This window comes from Callorhinchus milii, unplaced genomic scaffold, assembly GCF_018977255.1.
Source record: "Callorhinchus milii isolate IMCB2004 unplaced genomic scaffold, IMCB_Cmil_1.0 Scaffold7, whole genome shotgun sequence".
Lineage (NCBI taxonomy): Eukaryota > Metazoa > Chordata > Chondrichthyes > Chimaeriformes > Callorhinchidae > Callorhinchus > Callorhinchus milii.
This window is the reverse complement of record NW_024704748.1, coordinates 23,505,976-23,528,263: the sequence shown is the minus strand read 5'-3', so window position 1 is coordinate 23,528,263 and position 22,288 is coordinate 23,505,976. Positions and strand designations below refer to the sequence as shown.

Here is a 22,288-nt window from a genome sequence, read left to right as displayed (position 1 = left end):
TTTTAAAATGAGAACAACTGTTAGAAGAATTGAAACAAGTTTACAACTGAAATGCTTGAAACAAGAATGCAGAAGTATAGAATGTACCCACGGATCTGTGTGTGGATCATGGGTCAACTATATTTGGGAATTTAGTAGTTACAGGAGAATGTCGAGATACAGGGATGATATTTACTGTTAGCTCTGCTATGACAGTTTAGGAAAATACCAGTCACAATTCCTGTTTGACTGCTTTGTTAAAATGTGTGACCTTAAATCCTTGAGTATTTATAGGCCTATTGCCCTGGTGGAAGCTGGTTGCCATTTTCGAAAATGCAGAGCAGTTGACAAATAGCATCCAAGTTGCAGTCAACTTTCCCACGAAGCAAATATACCCCTCTTCCTCCTTCCCCCACCCCTTTCCTCCTTTGCTCGATTTGGGTCTTCCTTCCTGTTATATAGCATAGTCCAGAAATATGTAGTGATTGTGGCAATTATCTTGAAGTGAGGACCAGCCAACATTCCTACTTGATAAAGGTGGGGGGGGGAGGAAATCCTGATCATGTCAATATATATCCTTCCTACTGGGAATGTTCAGAGACTCCATCTTCTGACTCTTTTCAATAAGTCCACTGATTAATAATTCTGTCACTTTGGAGAATACTCTAAGAGCTACAGTTACAAAGTACTGGATTTGATAGAACAATTGATTTTGTTTATGCCAGGTGTTTTCAAGGAATATAAATGAACGCGCCATCAGAGGTAACGATGCACTTTTACACTCCTAAACCATGTGGAACCATATGCAGTGATGACCTCATTTTAGTGATAAAAAAAAGGATAAAATAAAATAAGCACAGCTATTCTCACATTTATTGGATTTTAATTTCCTGTCTTAGATTTATGCCTGAAGCAAGACCTGCAAGCATTAGCTTTTCACGTATTGTGAATCCTCTGTCAATATAATCCAGCCTGGCAGTTGAACATAGTTGGAACATGAAATTCCCATTGGGTTGTTTGGGTTCACTAAGTGAAAGATAATTTCTAGACACTGTTATAAAGACACAATAGTTCATTAGATAAAAAAGGGGCTAAACCAGACTTCGGAGCACTTAGTAGGTCAAATAAAAAGCAGATCAATACATTCCATTTTTCTTTTCATTATTCATCTCCACAGCGAGATATTGCTGTGTGCAAAATGGCTGCTGCGTTTGCCTACAAATATAGTCACAACACTTCATAGTAAAATCATGTGAAGTGCTTTGTGACGTCTCGACAGCGTGCAAAGTGCTATACTAAATGCAAGGAATATTCCATGTTAATTGCCTCAACTTCCACCAGTATGACAACAGGTTGAGAAAAAGACAGCAAAACAGAGTTTTAACTGAATTAACTCTCAGGTTCATGCTGTCCACTGACGATCTTGAGTTCAAATAGTTGTACTAGACTGATTTGAGACAATAAAGATTATGGATGTACTGTAATTTATTAAAAGTTCATGTCCAACAATAATAACCAGTAACTGGAATGAAAAAAAATGAAATTATTCAACGAATTGGGCTTCCCCGTTTTGTACACACTCTTATTAGAATGAGAAATACGGCATTTAATGATAGCTGGTGACCTGATTGAGAGGCATCTTCACTTGAAAACAACTCACATCAAAGCGTTTTGATGAAATGAAATGGGATCCCTATATAGATTATAAACATCTACACAGACAGAGAAATGGATAGAGCTGAAATGACGAGCAACAAATTAAATTATTTTGGTACCTTAAGAAGAGCTGGTTTTAATACTGATGATTTATTATTCTTTTTTAAAAAAAATCAGTGATTAGACCCTGCAAGGAACATGCTTGCCAAGCTTGGTATTTTAGTTTAACATCTCAAACATCTGGAGCTGATCCAAAAGCTTTGAAGATAATATATAGGGATTTAAATACGATAAGACTCCCTGGATGGGCAACTTAAGTGAGATTAGAAGTAAGACGAGCTGACTTTTGTTAAACGCTTTGTCTAGCAAAACAGTAAGCAGATCATAGTTGCATTATGCTTTTGCAGATGATGAGGCATAATTATAATCTTAAAATATAAATGGGTGACTCCTCCTCCAAAACCCCAAAAAGGTTACAACTGGTTTGATTTATCACCATCGTAGTCACCGCAAAATGTTTTCTGGACTGCCTTGATTCAAACATTTGTAGAAATCTATTTAAACCATATGTCATCATCTATTTTTAATTGCTTAATTGCACATTCATAGGCGCTTTCCTTTGCTTTATTCATATTTTACTAGACCAGTTTTAGAGAGAATGAGGATTGAGAATGAAGCATTCATAAACTGAAAGTCATTGCACTAGTTTCAGCGTCTGGTTCAGCGACTGAAATTCAATACCAAATTTGACCAAAAAGTGCGACAATAATTTAGATTCCCAAAGAACGTTGTGCAGCCCGGTGTTGTGTTTTCCAACTTTTGTTGCGATTTTCAAGCTTTATCTCAGACTGTAAAATAACCCCAAAGTAAAACGTTTGCAGATGCTGTATTTTCAACCCCAGTGAAAATATATATTTTTTAACACTGGCATTCCATTTTAACACGAAGGGACATTTCCATGTGTAGGTGGCAAACATATGTGGCACTCTCAATCTGGTTCAAATACTCTTAAGCATAAGAATGGTAATGATGAGTTTCTGCACGTATCAGACATCTGACACTCAATAACAATAACAAAACTTGCATCTAAAATCTTCAGACACCTGACACACAGATAAAGAAATAATAATATTTACAAGAAGTTGCTCACAGCTTTCAAAAAGCATGTTAGAGGTGGAAGGGAGAAGCCGAATGATAAGTGATATGGTTCAAAGATAGCGATAAGTCTGTTTTTTTTTAAAAAAAGTTCATGTAGAATAAAATTGGCAAACAAAAGGAAAAATTCAAATTTATTTTTAAAAGAATGGCTCGAATAAGGAAGAAGCGAAAGTAGAAAGGAAAAAAATTACAGCAGGCTTGATTGTATTTTCTTTGAACTATATTGCTTTGCGAGTGATTTATTGCAAAGCAATTTATATAAGCAAATCGGAATTTTTTGACAAAAAGAAACGATAGGAATGTGAGTTTTTACATTATATTGTGCGTATTAGTTTGCAAAATGATACAACATTCATGAGACATATTATTGCCTAATGTTTCCTGCTCTTCATAATTGCTAGATTATTCATTCAGTTACAAAAAAAGTCTACAAATGTTTATCATCTATAATAAGATTATTCTATTTAATTCTGTCTACCACTTTATTTTTTTCTGATAGTTGTCCTTCATCATGGAATATTGATCCAACAATTACTTGGATGTCATTATTGAGCCAAAAATAGTGAGGAAGTGAAATTAATTTGGCCAAATTGATGTGCCCTTTTATCTTTGCAACTTTTAATTCCTAACTTCCTGATCAGAAACTCTGACCAAAATAGCTCCGTTGGTAATATCCAAGCACCACCGTTTCAACAAAAACTAACAGAAATAAAAGAGGATATCAGAGAATATCAAACAGCAGTGGATAAGTGTCACCGTGGCTCAGTTGGTAACACTCTTGCCTCTGAATCACGCTGTGGGTTAAAGCCCCACTTCAGGACTTTGAACTTAGTCTAGGTTGACACTCCAATACATTGAGGGGAGTACTGAATTGTTGGAGATGTTGTCCTTCAGATGAGACATTAAAACAGATCCTGTCTGCCTAATCAGTTGAACATTAATGATCTCATGGTACTATTCAAAATAAGTTTTTCCCCATTGTCTGGTGTCCAACTAAAATTGGTTATTAAATTATTAATTCATTCATTCAAAACTCCGCTCTGAGGTGCTACCTCACAGGAACTGCCAACGAGCCTTGGAGCTGCCCTTCTAGTGCTGGTCAACAGGATTCTCTCCGTCAGTGCTCCAGAGTGCAATTGTGGTGTCTATCCACATGACAAGTGACACTAGTGATGCTGAGAACTATAGAGGGATCAAACCTATTCCAGTGGTTCTTAAGGTGGTGCTTCGCGTAGTCACTCCACATGTATCATACGCATTGGAGGCTTGTGGTTTGATCAGGAAGGAACATGCTGCTTCTGTTCTCATGAGAAATGTGTGGGACAGCTTGTGGTTTTGTATGAGAATGCAGAGTGTTGTAAGAATAAGAGGAAACCCACCAATGTTGCATTCATGGACTTCTGCAAGGCTTTCAATCTAGTGCCTCATAAAGCGCTCATGGTGAAATTGGAATCAATGAGAATACTTGGCTAAATCTTAGATTTTATCTGGAATGTGCATTCCAGCTCCAAGATCCAGTGTAAAAGTTGACAGTGGACTTACTGAGCCCATCCCTCTTGAAAGCTTGGTCAGGCTATTCGATGTATCATTCAATGACGTGCTGGATGGTATTGAGGGGGATGGACTTGCTGTATCTGTTCCAGGCCTTTCTGAGAGGATTGCAGCACTTCTCTTTACAGATAATATTGTGCTGCTGGCAGACTAGCTGCACTCACCATCTTGAACAGTGGGCCATCCGGTGGGACATAGCGATGGGTGCCCCCCAAGTGTGAAATCATGGTTCTGCATGACTCAAGCAAAATACATTGAGGGTCTTGATGGGAAGGTACAAATTGTAATCGATTTGCATCAGTACCTGGGTAGTGTTGGACGTCGACTTTTGCTTGGACACTGTCCTGAAGGACCACGCAGAGAAAAGGCAAAGGGTACTCTTGTCGTGCTCGTCTCTCTTCGAGAAATTAAGGTCACAGTGCAGGTCAAGTTTTTGGCATCTAAGACCTGTGTGCAAACAGTTCTCATTTATGGTTCCGAGCTCCTGGGGATGCAGCGGAGAAGCTTTCTCAGGCCCATTTGCGAAGTTCGGAATTGAGCAGCGAGATGGATTTTTGTAAATATGGGAAGCACCTACAGGGAGGGAGGGCTCCGGCCTACAATGACCTGTGGCTGAGCATCCTGAAGGTGGAGTTGATGTCATAGTGCCCACATCTATTTGCCAAGGCCCCTCACGTGAGGACCTGGATTAAGTAGCCTGAGCTGAGCAAGCAGCAATGGACTTAGACCTCGAGAAAATCAAGGTGGCTAGCACATCACAAGGTGTCCTGTGAAGGTCCTTCCACCACTCTGAACACAAAGTGTCCATCAGACAGCTGATCAGGAAACTCTGAGGCTTGAGGTGACAGCAGCTAGAAAGCGTTACTTGGGAGTCCGAGTTACCAAATTAGGGAACACACCTTTGTGCATCCAGCACCTGGAATCCACCTTGATTTGCATGGAGTTCCTGATATCCACCATCCACCCAGTGAGGCCTCAAACCTGTGCTTGTTGGATGTCAAATTACTAACTAGTGACGATTCTTCTGGGGTTGGGGGGGGGGGGGGAGGGGGGGCGAGTTAGTGGGGTCTCCGAGGAGCTGATCCAAGGTGACTTGTTTGGAAACGGAATGTCAGATTCGAGCCAACCTTCTGGTCTCAGTAGTTCCTGAGCCAGGTAGGTCTGCAGTACTCCAGTACACTACCAGCCTGGTTCATCGGCAGGACTTGAAATGGCAGACCAGTCACTTGGGGTAAGGAATCCTCCTTCAAGGCAAAGCCCTAAAGGGTAGGATGATGGGAAAGCTTGCTAGGCCGTGCTCTCAAGCTATGAGGTTTTCGTTGGTTAGACTCCAGTACCCCAAAAAACATTCTGGGGTCCCCAAGCTCTTGCCAACCGGAGCTTAATACTCTCCAGAATTCGGATGTGACCCCCAAGGAGGGACTGTAAATTCCATTCTAATAAATATCTCAGGAAATTCGATGTGTAAGTAGTATCCGTGGAACTCCATTTGATTTGGATACTCAAGCATGTTGATGGGTTTGTGCATATGTTAGACTCTGACCAACAAAACACACTATGCTACCACCTGTGAAGGAGTGACATAAATACAAGTTGTTGCTGTTGTCGTCATTTACTTTAATGCAGTTTTGTGGGACATTGCTCTGTGTAAATTGGCTGCTGCGTTTGCCTACAAAATACACAGTGACAGCACTTAATAATAATAATCCTTGCATTTGATATAGGGCTTTTCACGTCTTCTACACGTCTCAAAGCGCTTCACAGAATATACTTTAAAGTGAATTGACTGTATATTTGTGAGCGAAACACGGCAGCCAATTGCGCACAGCGGTGTCCCACAAACAGTCGTAGATTGTGTGACCAAATCATTATTGCTTTTTTCTTGAGGGATTATTATCAGGCGTGGGAGTGAGGAAACTTGCCCAAGGTTTTGCCCGGCTGGGAATCAAACCCAGATCTCTCGCTTGCAAGCCGAGCGCTCTAACCACTGAGCTACAGGACACTTACAGTAAATCCTGTTAAGCGCTTTGAACAACAACAATTTGCATTGATATAGTGCTCTTCACGTGGGGTGCGTCTCAGAGAGCTTGATAATTTGTGCCTGTTGTCTTCCTGACATAACAAGCACCGTTGCCAAAAGCAATAATTAATTATTTAAAGTTTAGTAGGCGATGTATTGATGTTCAAAACTAAGGGCAGAAAATAACACTTAAGACTTTTAAATCTTTTGCCTATTTCAAACACAAAATATACCCATACCATGCATTCTCTGGCTGAGTAGATAGAAAAGTGTCAAGGTTGAACCCATTTGTTGGTGCATGAGTAATGTCGACCCTGAACTCTGTCTCCAATTCCCCCTGTCCCTCCCTGCCTCTCAATGGGATAATACCAACATCACACCACCTTCCACGACACAGCAAGTGACTAGGAAGCGATCACGTCCAAAACAGGAGGTGCAACCTCACATCCTTCCAGTCAGCTGCACAATGTATCTGAGCTTCAATTTCTCACTGCACAGAGCACCATGACACCTCCTCTATCCCCCCACCATTTAAAATAATAACAGGACGTGCATGAGAATAACCGAATGACAATGGGATCATGTTTGTAAATAGAGCTCACATCTGTTTCCATCATTAACTGAATATGATATTCCCAAAGAAATTGGACATCGACCAAAAATTACATACACTATTTCACCCCCTTTTGGCTACGCTGTACAACAAATGTGACACACACACACACACACACACACACAGACACAGAGCAACTGGTAGGGTTCCAATAAACAGGGTGACCACATTTTGTGAACCAAATCCAGGGACACATATACAAAACATTGAACTCATCACAGTTCCTGATGAAGCTTGTTGGATTAATGGCTGCATTTCTCTGATGAGTGCATCTGTTTTATAATTTTATTGTTCTTGCTCAGTTTGTTGCTGAACTCAAGACAGGACAAATTTGGCCAGGGACACAGTACCTCATCTGGGGACTGTTCGTGGAAATCAGGGATGTATGGTCAACCTATCTAATAATATCGAGCTCAGGGGGATCTGGGCAATAGGTTTGCTGTCTCTCGGTGTGTTCAAAGTTCAACAAATTCTACTTTAAAGATCTGCAAAGCAGAGTAATAATAACTCAAATAATAATCCTTGAATTTGATATAGCGCCTTCTCCTGGCTTCTAGACGTCTCAAAGTGCTTCACAGAATTGACTTGTATTTTGTGAGCGAAACAGAGCAGCTAGTGGCGCACAACAGAGTCCCACAAAGTCATGGATTGAAATAACAACAACTTGCATTTAGAATCGGGCCCTTCATAAGGGGGTAGCGCCCCAAAGTGCTTTGTGACTTATTGGAGGGGAAAAAGGCAAGGAGCACTTTCTCACTCTAGAAATGAGAGAGGAAGACTGGAAACACAGCTGATCCCTGCAGCTGCCTGGTCTAGAGAAGCAACTAACAGGCTCTCAGATGCAACCCTATTTAAAGCCGATAAGCCCTAGAGATCATATGACCATGTGGAAGGAGAGGAAAGGGGGAGAGAGAGAGAAACATGGGATTTTAGGGAGCGCAGAGCATATGGAGGGGGTGATGTTTTGATTTCTTTTCGGATAAGCGTTAGATGAAGCCACCGTGTGAGTCGACAGAAAGGAGTATACTCCGACTTGTCCCTGTGCTAACCCTTAATATCTAATTACCAGCAGGAAAAGTATAAAGTAACTTCTGTTCTTTAATCAAGCTGTGCTGCTGGGAGCCCTTGATCGAATTTAGCTGATTTCCAACTTTACTGAGTACTGGCAGATGAAGTCAATTTCAAACTTTTTTTTTCTTCCTTTCCCCCCCCACTGGGCTCAAACAGTGGTGAATATCTCTCTTAATCTGGTGAATAAGAAAAGTATGCTTCTTTCCCCTTGAATTAACAAGTAATATGTGTGGTGGTGGTGGAGGGGGGGAGAGAGAAGAAGAGAGTTGGGAACTAGAGTAGTGTCCATCTAAGTTTTCACTGTCTTCGTGTGTGCAATACATCCCAAGATTAATAAATCGACCAGAGAAAAAAAACTACGACTAAGAAAGTGAAAGTGAAGGGAGAAGGAGATGCTTTGAAATGGGATGTTTCGCACTGCGATGACAACCAAATGTTTCACAGGGGTTTACACGCAGCTCTGTCTCCCACTGATGGTGTGCACATGTTTCTAAAATGTGTGTTTATGGGAGGGGACAGTCATCAATAAACAGATCTCACCTACACACGAGTGTTTACGTTATCGGTTACCAATTCTGTGGCAAAGTGTAGCAGAAATGCTGCATAACAATGTATCCCATTCACCAGCCCGAGCTCTCTCTCTGTGGTGATGCTGTATAAGGGCTGTAACTGGGCTGAAAGCAAACACAGTTTAACTGCACTCAATAGCTCTCAAGTTTTTGCTGCTGTTTCAGAAGCAGGAGGAGGACTTCTCCGAGCCTTCAGCTCCCCTCTCGACTCTCTTCCTCCTCCTCGCTCCCTCCCTTCCCTCCCCTCACCCTGACCATTTCCCCCCTCCTCGCTCCCTCCTTCCCTCCCTCACCCTGACCATTTCCCCCCTCCTCTCTCCCTCCTTCCCTCCCCTCACCCTGACCATTTCCCCCCTGCTCGGGTCATGACCCAACTGTGCAGCGCCTTGGGACGTCCTCCTGACGTGAAAGGCGCTCTATAAATGGAATCTTGTTGTTGTTGTTGTTGTTGTTCTGTTTTGGTGAAATTAACTACGAGGGTGTGTGTGTGTGTGTGTGAGTGAGTGAGTGAGTGTGTGTGTGTGTGGAAGGGGGGACTAAAGAGTGGCGTTGTCTTGTGGACAGCTGATCATTTCCAGCCCCTCTGTGGAATAATAGGTCCTGTTGTACAACGCCTTTCAAGTGTTAATTAGTCCCCCCCCCCCACCCCCCCCCACACCCCCACACACACCCCCCACACCCCCACACACACCCCCCACCACACCATGAAACACCTACAAATCAAATAAAAGTCACTTCTTCAGAATAGGAAGTTTTCCCCCCAAACAAGACAGCACTCTGTGAAGTGATATTTATAATATTTATAATATCACACACACCACACACATATATATATATATATATATTATATATATATGGCAATCAAAGCCCTAATACAGTCTATATAATCTGATGCTGGAAATGCACCAAGAGACAGGAAACCAGTCTGGTTCTTAGGTACCAGGGTATGAATCACTGCAATTTAATAACATCTCTGCTCAGATCGTTCAACAACAACAACAACAACAACGCCGATTTTATATATTTAAAAAAAAGTAAAGTTTAATTCAGTCTCTCTTCTGTGTGTGTGTGTGTGTGTGGATCAATTCAAACCAATGAGGCAGAGGTTCAATCCAGTCCAAATCAGTCAGAAAGTGTGTGTGTGTGTGTGTGTGTGTGTGGGGTTACTATTAAATAAAGAAGACGAGGACAGTAACATTTGAGCAGCAAAAGAAAAGCATTGCCCACCACATAAAGAGAGAGAGAGAGAGAGAGGTGGGGATGGGGTGATGGGGTGAATGAAGGAAAGCAAAATGCAAAGAAAAAAAGCACGGGGTGGGGGTTGGGGGGGGGGGGGTGGGGGTTGGGGGGGGGGTTGTTGGTTGGTTGGTTGGTTAGTTGGTTGGTTGTTTAATTTGCAATGCAATGCAATGTATATATATATATATATATATATTTGTATAAAAAAAAGTCTATGAAAGAGAGAAAAATAAAAGCGACGTTGCTCTCACCGTCCTTCGCTGCGAACAGGGCATCGGAAATGCTGAGCAAAGCGGAGAGGATTCGCAAAGCCTCTGCCACAGCACTGCGCCCGACGGCTCCTCTTGGCATCTTGTGCAGACGGCGGGACAGGTCTGAGAGAGTCTCATCAGACTGTAGGAGGGACTGTCTGGGAGATCAGCCCCATCACACACTGGGTATATATATCTACACACACACACACACAGGGAGAGGGAGGGAGGGAGGGGAGTGGGAGAGAGAGAAGGAGGGAGGGAGGGAGGGGGAGTGGGAGAGAGTCAGGATGTGAGAGGTTTCCGGCAAAGACGGTCGCTCACCCTCTTTCACAACCCCCCACACACACACACTCTCTCTCTCTCTCTCTCCCACTCTCCTCTCTCTCTCCCCCCACACACTCTCTCTCTCTCTCTCCCACACTCTCTCTCTCTCTCTCCCACACTCTCTCTCCCCCACACACACTCTCTCTCTCTCTCTCTCTCCACACTCTCCCCCACACACACACTCTCTCTCTCTCCCACACTCCCCCCCCACACACTCTCTCTCTCTCTCTCCCCCCCCCCCTCTCTCTCCCCCCCCACACACTCTCTCTCTCTCTCTCTCTCTCTCCCACTCTCCCCCACACACCACTCTCTCTCTCTCCCACACACTCTCTCCCTCTCCCACACACTCTCTCTCTCTCTCTCCCACACTCTCTCCCCCCCACACACTCTCTCTCTCTCTCTCCCACACTCTCTCTCCCCCCACACTCTCTCTCTCTCTCTCCTCCCACACTCTCTCTCCCCCCACACTCTCTCTCTCTCTCTCTCTCCCACACTCTCCCCCACACTCTCTCTCTCTCTCTCCCCCACACACACACTCTCTCTCTCACACTCTCCCCCACACACACTCTCTCTCTCTCTCTCCCCCACACACACACACTCTCTCTCTCCCACACTCTCTCTCCCCCCCACACACACACTCTCTCTCTCCCCCCACACACTCTCTCTCTCCCCCCCCCTCACACACACTCTCTCTCTCTCCCCCCCCCCCCCCCCCCACACTCTCTCTCTCTCCCCCCGCCCCCCCCCCCCCCCTCCCAAGGCTGAGCTGCTTCTCTCTTTCTCTCTCTCTCCCTCTGTTACTGTCACAAAGTTCACTCCGGACGATCATATACAAAGACATGTGTTTCCCCCCAACCTCAACCCCTCACTCACCCCCCCACCACCTCACCCCTCACTCCCCCCCCACCTCACCACCACCTCACCCCTCACTCTCCCCCACCTCACCCCTCACTCCCCCCCACCTCACCCCTTACTCCCCCCCACCACCTCACCACCACCTCACCCTTCACTCTCCCCCACCTCACCCCTCACTCCCCCCCACTCTCACCCCTCACTCCCCCCCACCACCTCACCCCTCACTCCCCCTCACCACCTCACCCCTCACTCCCCCCCCACCTCACCCCTCACTCCCCCCCACCACCTCACCACCACCTCACCCCTCACTCCCCCCATCTCACCCCTCACTCCCCCCCACCACCTCACCCCTCACTCCACCTCACCCCTCACTCCCCCCCACCACCTCACCACCACCTCACCCCTCACTCCCCTCACCCCTCACTCCCCCCCACCACCTCACCACCACCTCACCCCTCACTCCCCCCCACCACCTCACCCCTCACTCTCCCCACCTCACCCCTCACTCCCCCCCATCTCACCCCTCACTCCCCTCACCACCTCACCCCTCACTCCCCCCCATCTCACCCCTCACTCCCCCCACCACCTCACCCCTCACTCCCCCCCATCTCACCCCTCACTCTCCCCCCCACCTCACCCCTCACTCTCCCCTCCACCTCACCCCTCACTCCCCCCACCTCACCCCTCACTCCCCCTCCCCCCACTTCACCCCTCACTCCCCCTCCCCCCACCTCACCCCTCACTCCCCCTCCCCCAACCTCAGCCCTCACTCCCCCCACCCCCCACCTCAGCCCTCACTCCCCCCTCCCCCCACCCCCCACCTCAGCCCTCACTCCCCCCACCACCACCAAAAAAACAGCTGAGATGGACTGAGTTGCCCAAGAAACCCCCCCCCCTCCCCCTTGGGTTTGTCTCAATGGTCTCCCATCACACGAGGAGCTGATCCAAAGCTGCTTTTCTTTGAATTTTTCTTTTTATTATTATATTTTGCAGCTTTTTTTTTGTTGCTTTAAGAGTCGAAAAGCTTTTCCAGTACTTGTCCGACCACGACTGCAGATTTCCGTGCGGTCTTAGTGGCCAATTTCTCTCTTCCTTTCCTTTCCTCCCCCCTCCTCCACCCCCCACCACCACTCCCCTCCCCTCCTTCCTTCTCCTCCTCTTCTTCCAGTCATTAAAATCCTTTCAGTTCGGTTCGGGGGAAAAAAATATGAATGGACCAATCCGACTGATGTGAGCGAGAGTTAGAGCTGGAGCCGAATTTTTCTTCGGCTGCTTTCTGCAAGTCGTCTTGCGTTAATACTTTCAACAGGAGTTGGGTTTATGGGACACTTTCATGTGATATTTGCAAACTCTCTCTCTCTCACTCTCTCCTCTCTCTCTCTCTCTCTCTCTCTCTCTCTCGCGAGCGCGCTGAATTTAAAATATACAGTCACTACACTTTACGGTATATTCCGTGAAGCGCTTTGAGACGTCTCAATGACGTGATTGATGCATTCTACATCGAATGCATGGATTATTATTATGACATTCATGTGATGTTGTGTGAGCTGGGGGGAGGGACAATAATATGTCAAATAAGTGTTAACACCTGGGCAAAATCGCTGGCAATACATTAAAATAAAACTGAGACCATCATCGCGGAAGATTTTCAGTGGAAATTGTCTTTTTTATTCTGCTACTCTTATTCGCCTAAATAAAACACCCAGTGACTATACTTTGAAGTGAAGGACATCCTCTCCACATGAATGGTGGAACAGTGCTATATCAAACGTAATCTTGTTAAGCCGTCTGCATCGCTGCCCGTGTGAAAGGCACTGTCTAAATGCAAGTTGCTATTATTGAGGTAAAGCTTATTATTATCTCGTGGAGTCATGTGGCATAGTGGCACTTACGTTTGAGACTTATTTGATACTCTTCTCAAATGAATGCTTTCTTGCTACGGCGCACAATTGATCTAAGACACTCTCCCTGGGCACTTTAGTTCAACTGAGTTTTGATATATTTAATGTAGAATTGCCGGTTGAATCTCTATTCTACTCTTTGGCTCGATTGTCCAAAGCTTGATAAAAGTAAAAGGTAGAAATGAACAACACAACTGATATCAGGGTTTTCTGCTTGGGCTCTTTAGTCGTTTTCCTTTATTTTACACGGGATTGAAAAAGTAAATCCAGAACAATACTTTAGGATGCACCAGATACAGGAGAACAAGAAGATAGAGGTTTAGAGTTGCAAAGGGAGTTTCAGGAAAGACACCAGGACATTTTTCTTCACTGGGGGTATTTAATGACTGGAACAGGTCACCAGGAAGGGTGGCCGTGAACATGACTCTGGACTCATTTAAAAAACGGCTTGAAGGTGTAATGGTGGGTGGGGGGGGGGCAGGTATTCTGGAAGAATAAGATGGGTTGACTATTATTACAAGAAATATCATTCTTCAATTCATTTATAGATAGTAAGAGCAGTAATAGAATCCTTTTGTTTGTTAAACAAAGGAGCTCACAAATTGACACCTACCAACCACCCCAAAGTGTGTTTGGAAAGTAATTTTGGAGAAAGCAGAATTGGTCAAAAATAATAGATTAACACACCTTTCTGCCAGTGAATATAAGCTATTATGGAACAACTTTGGAGTTTTATTATGTTCCTTGCTAATTTACCAAACTACTGTACTGTGCACATATAATACCACAATGGAAACATTAGAAGAAAAAGGGTAATGTTATGATTTTAGGAATTTCCAAATTGACTGCCAGAAAAAGTCTTAACAATAAGATGCAGTATGTTGGCTCTGTCGAGTTTACCTAGCAAAAAATGTGCATGTGCATAAACAGCTCAGTTTGTGGCATCATCACTTTTACTGCCTCGTAAACCTGGCAACTCCAACATATATCACTTAAATATTTATGAAATATATCTTTGTTCTTGATCCAGAATTTTTTTTAATGTAAGTCAGCTTATTTATTTAGGCACTTCATATAGAAAACAATTATAGAAAAATATTAGGCGTTGACTGAGATCCAAAATCTTTTGACAGTATTATGTTACAAGCCAAATATCTGAGTATAGATTTACAGAAATGTGATGAGGTGGTACTGACTAAAGACCATGCAGTGAGGATGAATTCCTGCTCAAGAGAAGAAAATTAGACCTAATCAGTAAAACCAGTTGAGCATTGTGGTGCTTGTTTCATTATTGTTTGCTCTCATTGGAAAAATCTGCCGAATAATCTTTGGGACAGTGGTTTGCAACCGGTGGACAGATGAATTTCGCAATAAAGTAATAACAGTAATCCTTGTGTTTGACAAAGCACTTACCATAATATTCAAAGCCTCAAAAGCACATCACAAGCCTGTAGTATGCTATAGTCTGTATCTGTAGGTAAATCTAACCAGGTAGTAAAAGAGTAGTATTGAAGACTATGAAGTTGAACCGATGTAATATCAGATCTTGGATGTACAATCTGTGACAAAGCTTTTGTCTTAAATAATGTTAGTAATTGAAAAATAAACCAATTCTTGGGGTTGTCATTTTGGAAACAGGACTCTGAACAGCTAAAATGGCCTATTGTACAGTGGGTACATTATCTCAGTGACAAACATTTTTATTACACAACAACAATTCCCATTTTCGGCAATTGGACCCTGTTGCTGAACATCCCAAGGCCCTGGTTCATTCCAGTGATTTTTCTTGAAAAGCCTTAGCTAGGATCTAACCCCTTTATTTTTTTCTCTTCTAAAATTTGTAGCGAACATCAATGTGTTTAGATTACTTCCAATTGCAGACAAATATTGCAGTACAGTACTAAGGGAGCTTTATATATGTGGAGGTGGTATCCTTTGGATGAGACATTGAACCGAGGTTTAATGTTCAGGAGGACATTAAAGATCCCACAACACTATTTGAAAAAAGAAGTGAGATATTCACAGTGTTCTGATCGACAATCCTCCAGAACAATTGGCAGATTGTGTCACTTTGTTGGTGCAAATGGCTGTGGTGTTTGCTTACAGTTAATCAACTTGATAGAAATTACCTTTTTGAGATTTTTGATGTGATAGGTTTCTATAAGAATACTTATAAGAATGCTATAAGAATATCTTTCTATGTTACATATTTTGCCCACAATTATACAGTCAATTCACTTGACAGTCTATTCTGTGAAGCACTTTGAGACATCTAGAAGACGTGAAAAGCGCTATATCAAATGCAAGGATTATTATTATTATATTCCATTTACTTAATTCTCATGAAATGCTTTAAACATGTCCAAGTCAGCCTTTTGCCTACATAGACATGTTAGTGAACCACAAATCTTTATTTAGATGCCTGATGTCAGATAGGTTGAAGAATGTGCATTTTTATTGGCAAATCTAGGTTGTATTTAGATCTAGTAAAACTCGTAATTATACAACATTCTTTTGGACTTGTCTCATCACATTCATTCAGGATCAAGAATCGTTATTTTTATATCTTGTGTAAAGTAGGCATTATCTTAAGTCCTGCATAACTTTATAGATTTCACATTAATTTTACAGTTATGTCCAGGCCTTTTAAAGTTCCAGATACTGTGTGTGTGTGTGTGTTGGGTACGTTTCTGTGTGAGGGAGAAAGTGAAGAACTCCAATTCAAACAACATTTAAATTACAGGAGTCCTTTTGCCATTGAAATATTGAACTAGCCCATAAAAACTGCCAAATAGATCTTACAATTCCCTGTAAAACAAGCCAGTTAAAAATATATATTTTAGGTGCCCCTGGATTGATGCCTTTAAATATTTGAATATAATACATTTTAAGGATCATACATCAACAATATTGATGTTTTGCATGACTGGTGTTACAATGTAATGTAGATAGACAGAAGCATACAGTTTCCAGAATAAGCCTGTTCAAAACTGTGAAGGGAATGGAGAGAGAATAAATGCCAAAATAAGTATTAGAATGGAAGCCAAAGGAAGAAGGTGGTAACTTGGGTCCAGATGTTTAACGATCTGTTCGTTTCAACCCAACTGTTAGACACCCATTTGTTATTTCACATCATAATTATACTATGCTCCGCAAAATTTGTTCTCTACAGTAATTTGGTTTCTTGCGGTTGGATTTTTGTAAATCAAGTTAATCGTTGCTTTAGTCTCTACTGCTGGAATGTATTGAATTCTGAAGATTGGCAACAGAGCAAAACATGCAAATCCAGCTGTTAATTACTGCAAGCTGGACAGTTGTTGGAACTCAGTTAATCAGCTCCGTGAGAAAAGAGTGTCAAAAAAACACAGTGCTCTATTAACGTAGGGGGATGAGAGGGAAAACACAACCTGAAACTGCAACAATGGTAATGTTATTGCTATCATATGCTAATTACCAAATAATCCTTTCACTATGTTTTTAGAATCATATTTCATTTGATGAATATTTGGAGAAACGTTTGCTGGGTTTGCTGTCACCATATGACAGCCCCTTATGATTCATTTTTTAAAGGATCCAAGACTGAAAAGAGAACATGACTCGAATGTGATTAAAACCAGTGATGAACAGATTTGTAAGCATTCGCTTGTTGTCAAAAGTCAAAATATGTTATTTTTACTGTTGCAAAGAAACGTTTTAAACAATATTATGATAAACTCAGATGCCTTGTTAGATCAATTATTTTCAAAGGAAATTGTGCAGGAGATCAATTGTGTATGATGAAATCCCACTTTAGATTAAATATTTGGATTAAATTTCAATTCAGAGTATTTTAAGATCATTTTTCTCGTTCTGCAATGTCTTACTAAAGGCTACTTCTTAATATTGAAGATAATGTTGCTGAAATATCAACTCGTTTGTCATTTAAAAAGCCACTAACTAGGTCCAGTCCTAGGAATTGTGTGAGTCATTTTCATTTTCGAAAATCCTAAAATAATTGACTGCTAATCTACTACATCTATCTGCACTGTATATCTATAACGAAGGCAGTGTTGAACACTTAGAATTAAATACTTCTTGTGGGTGACATAAAGTAAAGTTTTTTTTATTTTAATTGTGTTTAATATTGTGTTTTCAAGTAGCCTTGAAATAACAGGTACCATTTTAATCTTAAATGTAATAATCCCACATTACCAACAGCAGCAGTTGCATTATGCATGGCTGATCCAATACTGTATAAATAGACAGTACATTTCGACACCTAGAACACTCTTAGAGTTGCATAATGGAAGGAAAAGTAGAGAAATCCACATGGAATTATCAGTAATCCTTGCATTTAGTATAGCGCCTTTCATGTCGGGAAGACGGTTCAAAGCACTTCACAGATTTTATTCTAAAGTGTAGTGATTGTGTGTTGTGTAGGCAAACTATGGGACAGTATGAGAGAGAATATAGGTTCCAGAAGCTGGTCAATAGCTATATACTGTGGAGAAATAAATTCTGCTTAGAACTGGTTCAATTCTTTTGACCTTAAATAGCCCGCACCAGTGTTTTGTTGAGGTCCACAATCTTTATCAATGGCCTGCTTGATGGCAATTCTCAAACATGCCGTGACATTGCTCTACTCCAAGCCAGGAGGCTTGAGCCCCCACCTGCTGTGCTTCACAAAGTGAGTTCCAACTTTTAAGTCATTCAATTGTTTGCAGTTGGCAAGTGGAAACCAGACACTTCCCAACAGGAAGAAGCNAAAAAAAACCTCAAACACAAACAGTTCTATATTAATAGACCTTGTTCACTTGTTTTATGGAAGCGTGGGTAATCCTATTTTGCTGCATAACCTTTTATTGGAGATTAAAGAAGGGAGAGATAATAATAATCCTTGCATTTGATAACGCTTTTCGCGTCTTCTAGATGTCTCAAAGTGCTTCACAGAATATACTGTAAAGTGAGTTGACTGTATATTTGTGGGCGAAACGCGGTAGCCAATTGCACTCAGTCGTGGATTGAGTGACCAAATTTTTCTTGTTTTTTTTCTTGAGCGATTATTGTCAAGTGTGGAAACTTGCCCAAGATTTTGCCCAGCCAGGAATTGAACGCAGGTCTCTCGCTTGCAAGGCGAGTGCTCTAACCACTGAGTTACAGGACTTCAAAATAGTTTAAAGGGCAATGTCAAAGTTATAGGTCAATAGGTGTGAGCTGCAAATAACTTAGGCCCCTTTCCTCTTTGCCTCATTTTTGTGTTAATAATATTACTCACCCTGATGAAACAATGTCAAACGTTTAGAAAGTAGCACTACTAATTTTTTAAAAAATTACAGTTTAAATTTTTAAGGTATAATCCACAAACAACTAAATAAGAAATTTTCTAAGAATATTCCTATGTAAAATTAAATATGCATTGTTTTTCTGAAATTATTTTTTCATCTGCAGTGCTTAAAGTACTGATACATTTTACAACTATAATAATAATAAGACTATAATTGTCTGGCAGAGAAATGGAGTCGAGGTGTTAAAGGGCTTGCAAGTTCTAGTCCACTCTACATCTGCTAACTAAGGCTGAACACAGAAAATACAGGGCAGTTGGTGGCAGTTTTATGACATGAATCTGTGTTCACAAGGAACTGGGTTGACATTTTCCAACCTTATGGTTAACAGACAGAGGAGCCTTTCATTTGATCAATTAAAGTTGAACCCAGCTCTCAGAAGTGAAATGCACTGTCTAAACTACTGCACTGCTTGCCCTGTATAGGCCTCAAATGTACTCCCTGGCTTTATTGAAGGAGAATAATATTGGAAGATTTATTCCCTAATAATAATGCACTTTTCGCACAAAGTTAATGCAATTTTATGTCGAATGACTCCAGGAAGTGATGTTAGAATTGAATGAATGCAATTATTTGACTGACCTCCCCTGTAACCAATGAATTTGATCACTCAATCCATGACTGTTTGTGGGATACTGCTGTGCGCAATTGGCTGCTGTGTTTTGCCCCAAAATATACAATTACAGTATATTCTGTGAAGCGCTTTGAGATGCCTTGATGATGTGATAAGGTGCTATATTAATGCAAGATTATTATTATATGTGGCAATCTGATTCCAAGCAATATTTTTTCAGTTCTAGTCTACTGATTTCACTCTACTTAATGTTGAATGTATCCTATCCAAAGTACTACGAAATCTGTGGAAATAGGAAGTTTTTTTTCAGGGATGGCATTGAATTTCGATGAAATTAGTACTTTGACACAGTGTTCTCATTCCTTTTTATTATTGTTGACTCTGTACTGACTCAATTCTGCAAAGCACTTTGAGACGTCTTGAAGACGTGATAAGGCGCTATATCAAATGCAAGGATTATTATTATTAGTCGCATCAGCAATCTGATTTATACAGTAGTTAGTTAGTTCCCAATGAGCGTTTAAACTTCAATTATGCTTAAAAGTTCTGGGTTAGTGGAATGGATTGATCTTGAGGCTTTCAATGTCCTTTATTACATTGAAAAACACAAACTCGTGTTTGATGGCAGTTGGTGGATGTCTGCCCATGGACTCGGATGTGGATTGGAAAATCTCCTCTCAGCCTATGGCCTGAATATCCCCTCAGCCTGTGGACACTTCCCGTTCACCCATTTGATATCGTGTGTTTTGTGCCACGATGTTCCAGTGTAATTGTTGTAAATGTGTGCACATGAAGCCGTAGTCAGCAAGAGCGCCCTATAGGTGATACACGGCACATGTATGTGGTGCACACAGGGACGTTCGATTTGTAATGAAAGAGCATCACACAAATGTGTGTACCTGGGTCCCTCCATCACAAAGGCTCGGGTCTGTTGCGTTTTGTAACAGAATACTAATGAGCTGCGGTTTCTCTCTTCTGTGCTGGAAATTTTTCTGAGACCAGTGTAAATAGATATTCTATATATCCATAAATATACATTTTGCTTTTTTTTCAAAAAGAGAGAGAAAAAAAGATGAGAAAATGGGCATTTAGTCACTCGGAAGGTAAACATATCCAGCTGTAAAGATTCTGTTACACAATCTAAAATGCCATGTGCACACAGAGATTCTCCTCGTTGCTAAGTGGGTTTATATAATATAAGGTCTGCTTGGCCAAAATGACAGAAAACCGTGGGAGGATAGAGACATGTGAGGGAAATGTAAAAATATTTTGAAATGATCCACTTGAAAGAATTTGCTGAGAAAATGATGTAACGTATATTTATCTTTCTTACAGGGCCATGGTTTAATTTGTTTAAAACTTTTATCACAGGGTCTTCCTTTAGAAGAAATATTTTTAGAGGTGGCATTATTTGCTCATCTTGTTTAATATCTGTTGAAAACATTTGCGTGCTCCAGGACAGACTCCCCTTTGGTGTCTGATATAGGCGTTATTCCCAGTTTTCCACTTTGAAAAGAAACGTAGGGGAGAAGAAATCATTTGTATATTATATAAAAAATCCAATTAAAAGTCCATAGTTACATATTTAGTCACACGGAAGGTAAACATATCCAACTGTAAAGATTCTGTTACACAATCTAAAAGTCCATAGTTACATATTGGTGCTTACAAAAGAATAGTTAGATCATGTGTCTGGCTCCCTCACTGTTTGGACAGAAATCTATTAGTGGATTAAAGGAAGAAGGTTTGAAAATTCAGATCAATTGAAGGAAACTTCATTTATGTTTTTCAGAGAACACATCTGTGATAATAAATACAAGAATGAGAGTGAATGATCAATTTTATCCAGCGGAATGTTGGCCAGGACACCCTTTTCTTTTTTCCCATTCTTTTCAAATACTTCCAAGGATCTCTGAATCTTCATCCATACAAAAGATAGGACCTCAGTTTAACTTTTCATTTAAAGGACGTCATCTCCAACATTGCTGCGCTTCCCCCAGGACTGCACTGGAATATCAGCTGAGACCAAGTGAGTTCAAAGTTTCAGTCGAAGAAGAACCTACTATCTTCTGACTCAGAAGTGAATGTTATCAACTGAGCTAGGCAGACAGTGCTTCTGTGCACTCAAAACATATAAAGTTAGTGTTTCATTTTGATGGAAAATTATTTCAACTGCAGCAAAAGAATTGTACATTCTTAAAGGTGTATTTTTTGACTTTAATGGTCAGGGTAATGGTACGGTAGAATTATGGCCCGAGTAGAATTAGATCACAAATGTTTTTACAGTGCAGTGAGGTAATAAAAATTATTACTTCACCCATTCAGACTGTGGTACATAATAGAGGACAGTACAGCAGTGACGATGTATGCTATGATCATTGTTCTTTTATGACTGTGACTCCCATGGGCAAAATTGATTTATGGTGGACTTTCTTAGAATAAAAGCGCAATAGTAAAGCTGTTCACTTGGGGGGTTATATTCTGTTTATCCTTTGAGCAGTGTTGGGTTAGATTTAAAGTAATACCAGATTGTTTGAAATGAAATGGACCATGACGTGGCTTCCACCCTTTGTTCTGCTGGGCTGAACATTTCTAATGTCTGTAAAATACGTTGAGCTAACAGACTCTTGGCTGTGATTCAGCCAAACTGGATTTGGGAGAAGCCGTTTATTAAATGTACAAACCAGTGATGAGGATTAAATTTTTCAAAAAAATGAAACAAATGGGTTTCTGCCAAACATGGAGACTGATCAAGAGGAGGATGAATCAGTATCTCCTGGGTATATTGCCCAAGTTGTATGTAACTCATTACTGGCCTTGCAAACCATGCATGGATGTAATTGATGTGTTTGTTGCTTGTGTGTTGTCAATCGTCCCATGAATGTGGTGCAAAATGGGCAACTGCGCAATGATGTAATAGAGGTTTGTTCAATATTTAATAACCTGTGATACCTCTGAGATGCATTTCAAAGAATTTACAATATTAATGGTGCAAAATAAATGTTTATTAATTGAATCAGTATAAAGAGTTGAACAAAGGAAATGATTAAATGATGTATGTAATAATAATGATTTAGCTCACTATCTTTTCAGTGAGATGTCTCAAAGTGCTTCACACGATTTTAACTGTAGTTACAGGATTGTGTATTTATAAGCAAATACAGTGGCAAACTTGTGCACAACAATGTCCCACAAACAACCAT

The 22,288-nt window shown here is 41.4% G+C and overlaps 1 protein-coding gene across 3 annotated transcripts in view; it reads right to left on the bottom strand.

Moving 5' to 3' along the window:
• adam12b (ADAM metallopeptidase domain 12b) overlaps window positions 1–10,319 on the bottom strand; it is a 158,833-nt gene extending 148,514 nt beyond the window's left edge. For all 3 annotated transcript variants that reach the window (XM_042336794.1, XM_042336795.1, XM_042336796.1), the window contains exon 1: window positions 10,108–10,319. In XM_042336794.1, coding sequence (XP_042192728.1) covers window positions 10,108–10,207 — 100 coding nt within the window. In that variant the 5' untranslated portion in view covers window positions 10,208–10,319. The remainder of the gene's footprint in view (window positions 1–10,107) is intronic.
• Window positions 10,320–22,288: the final 11,969 nt, after the last annotated feature.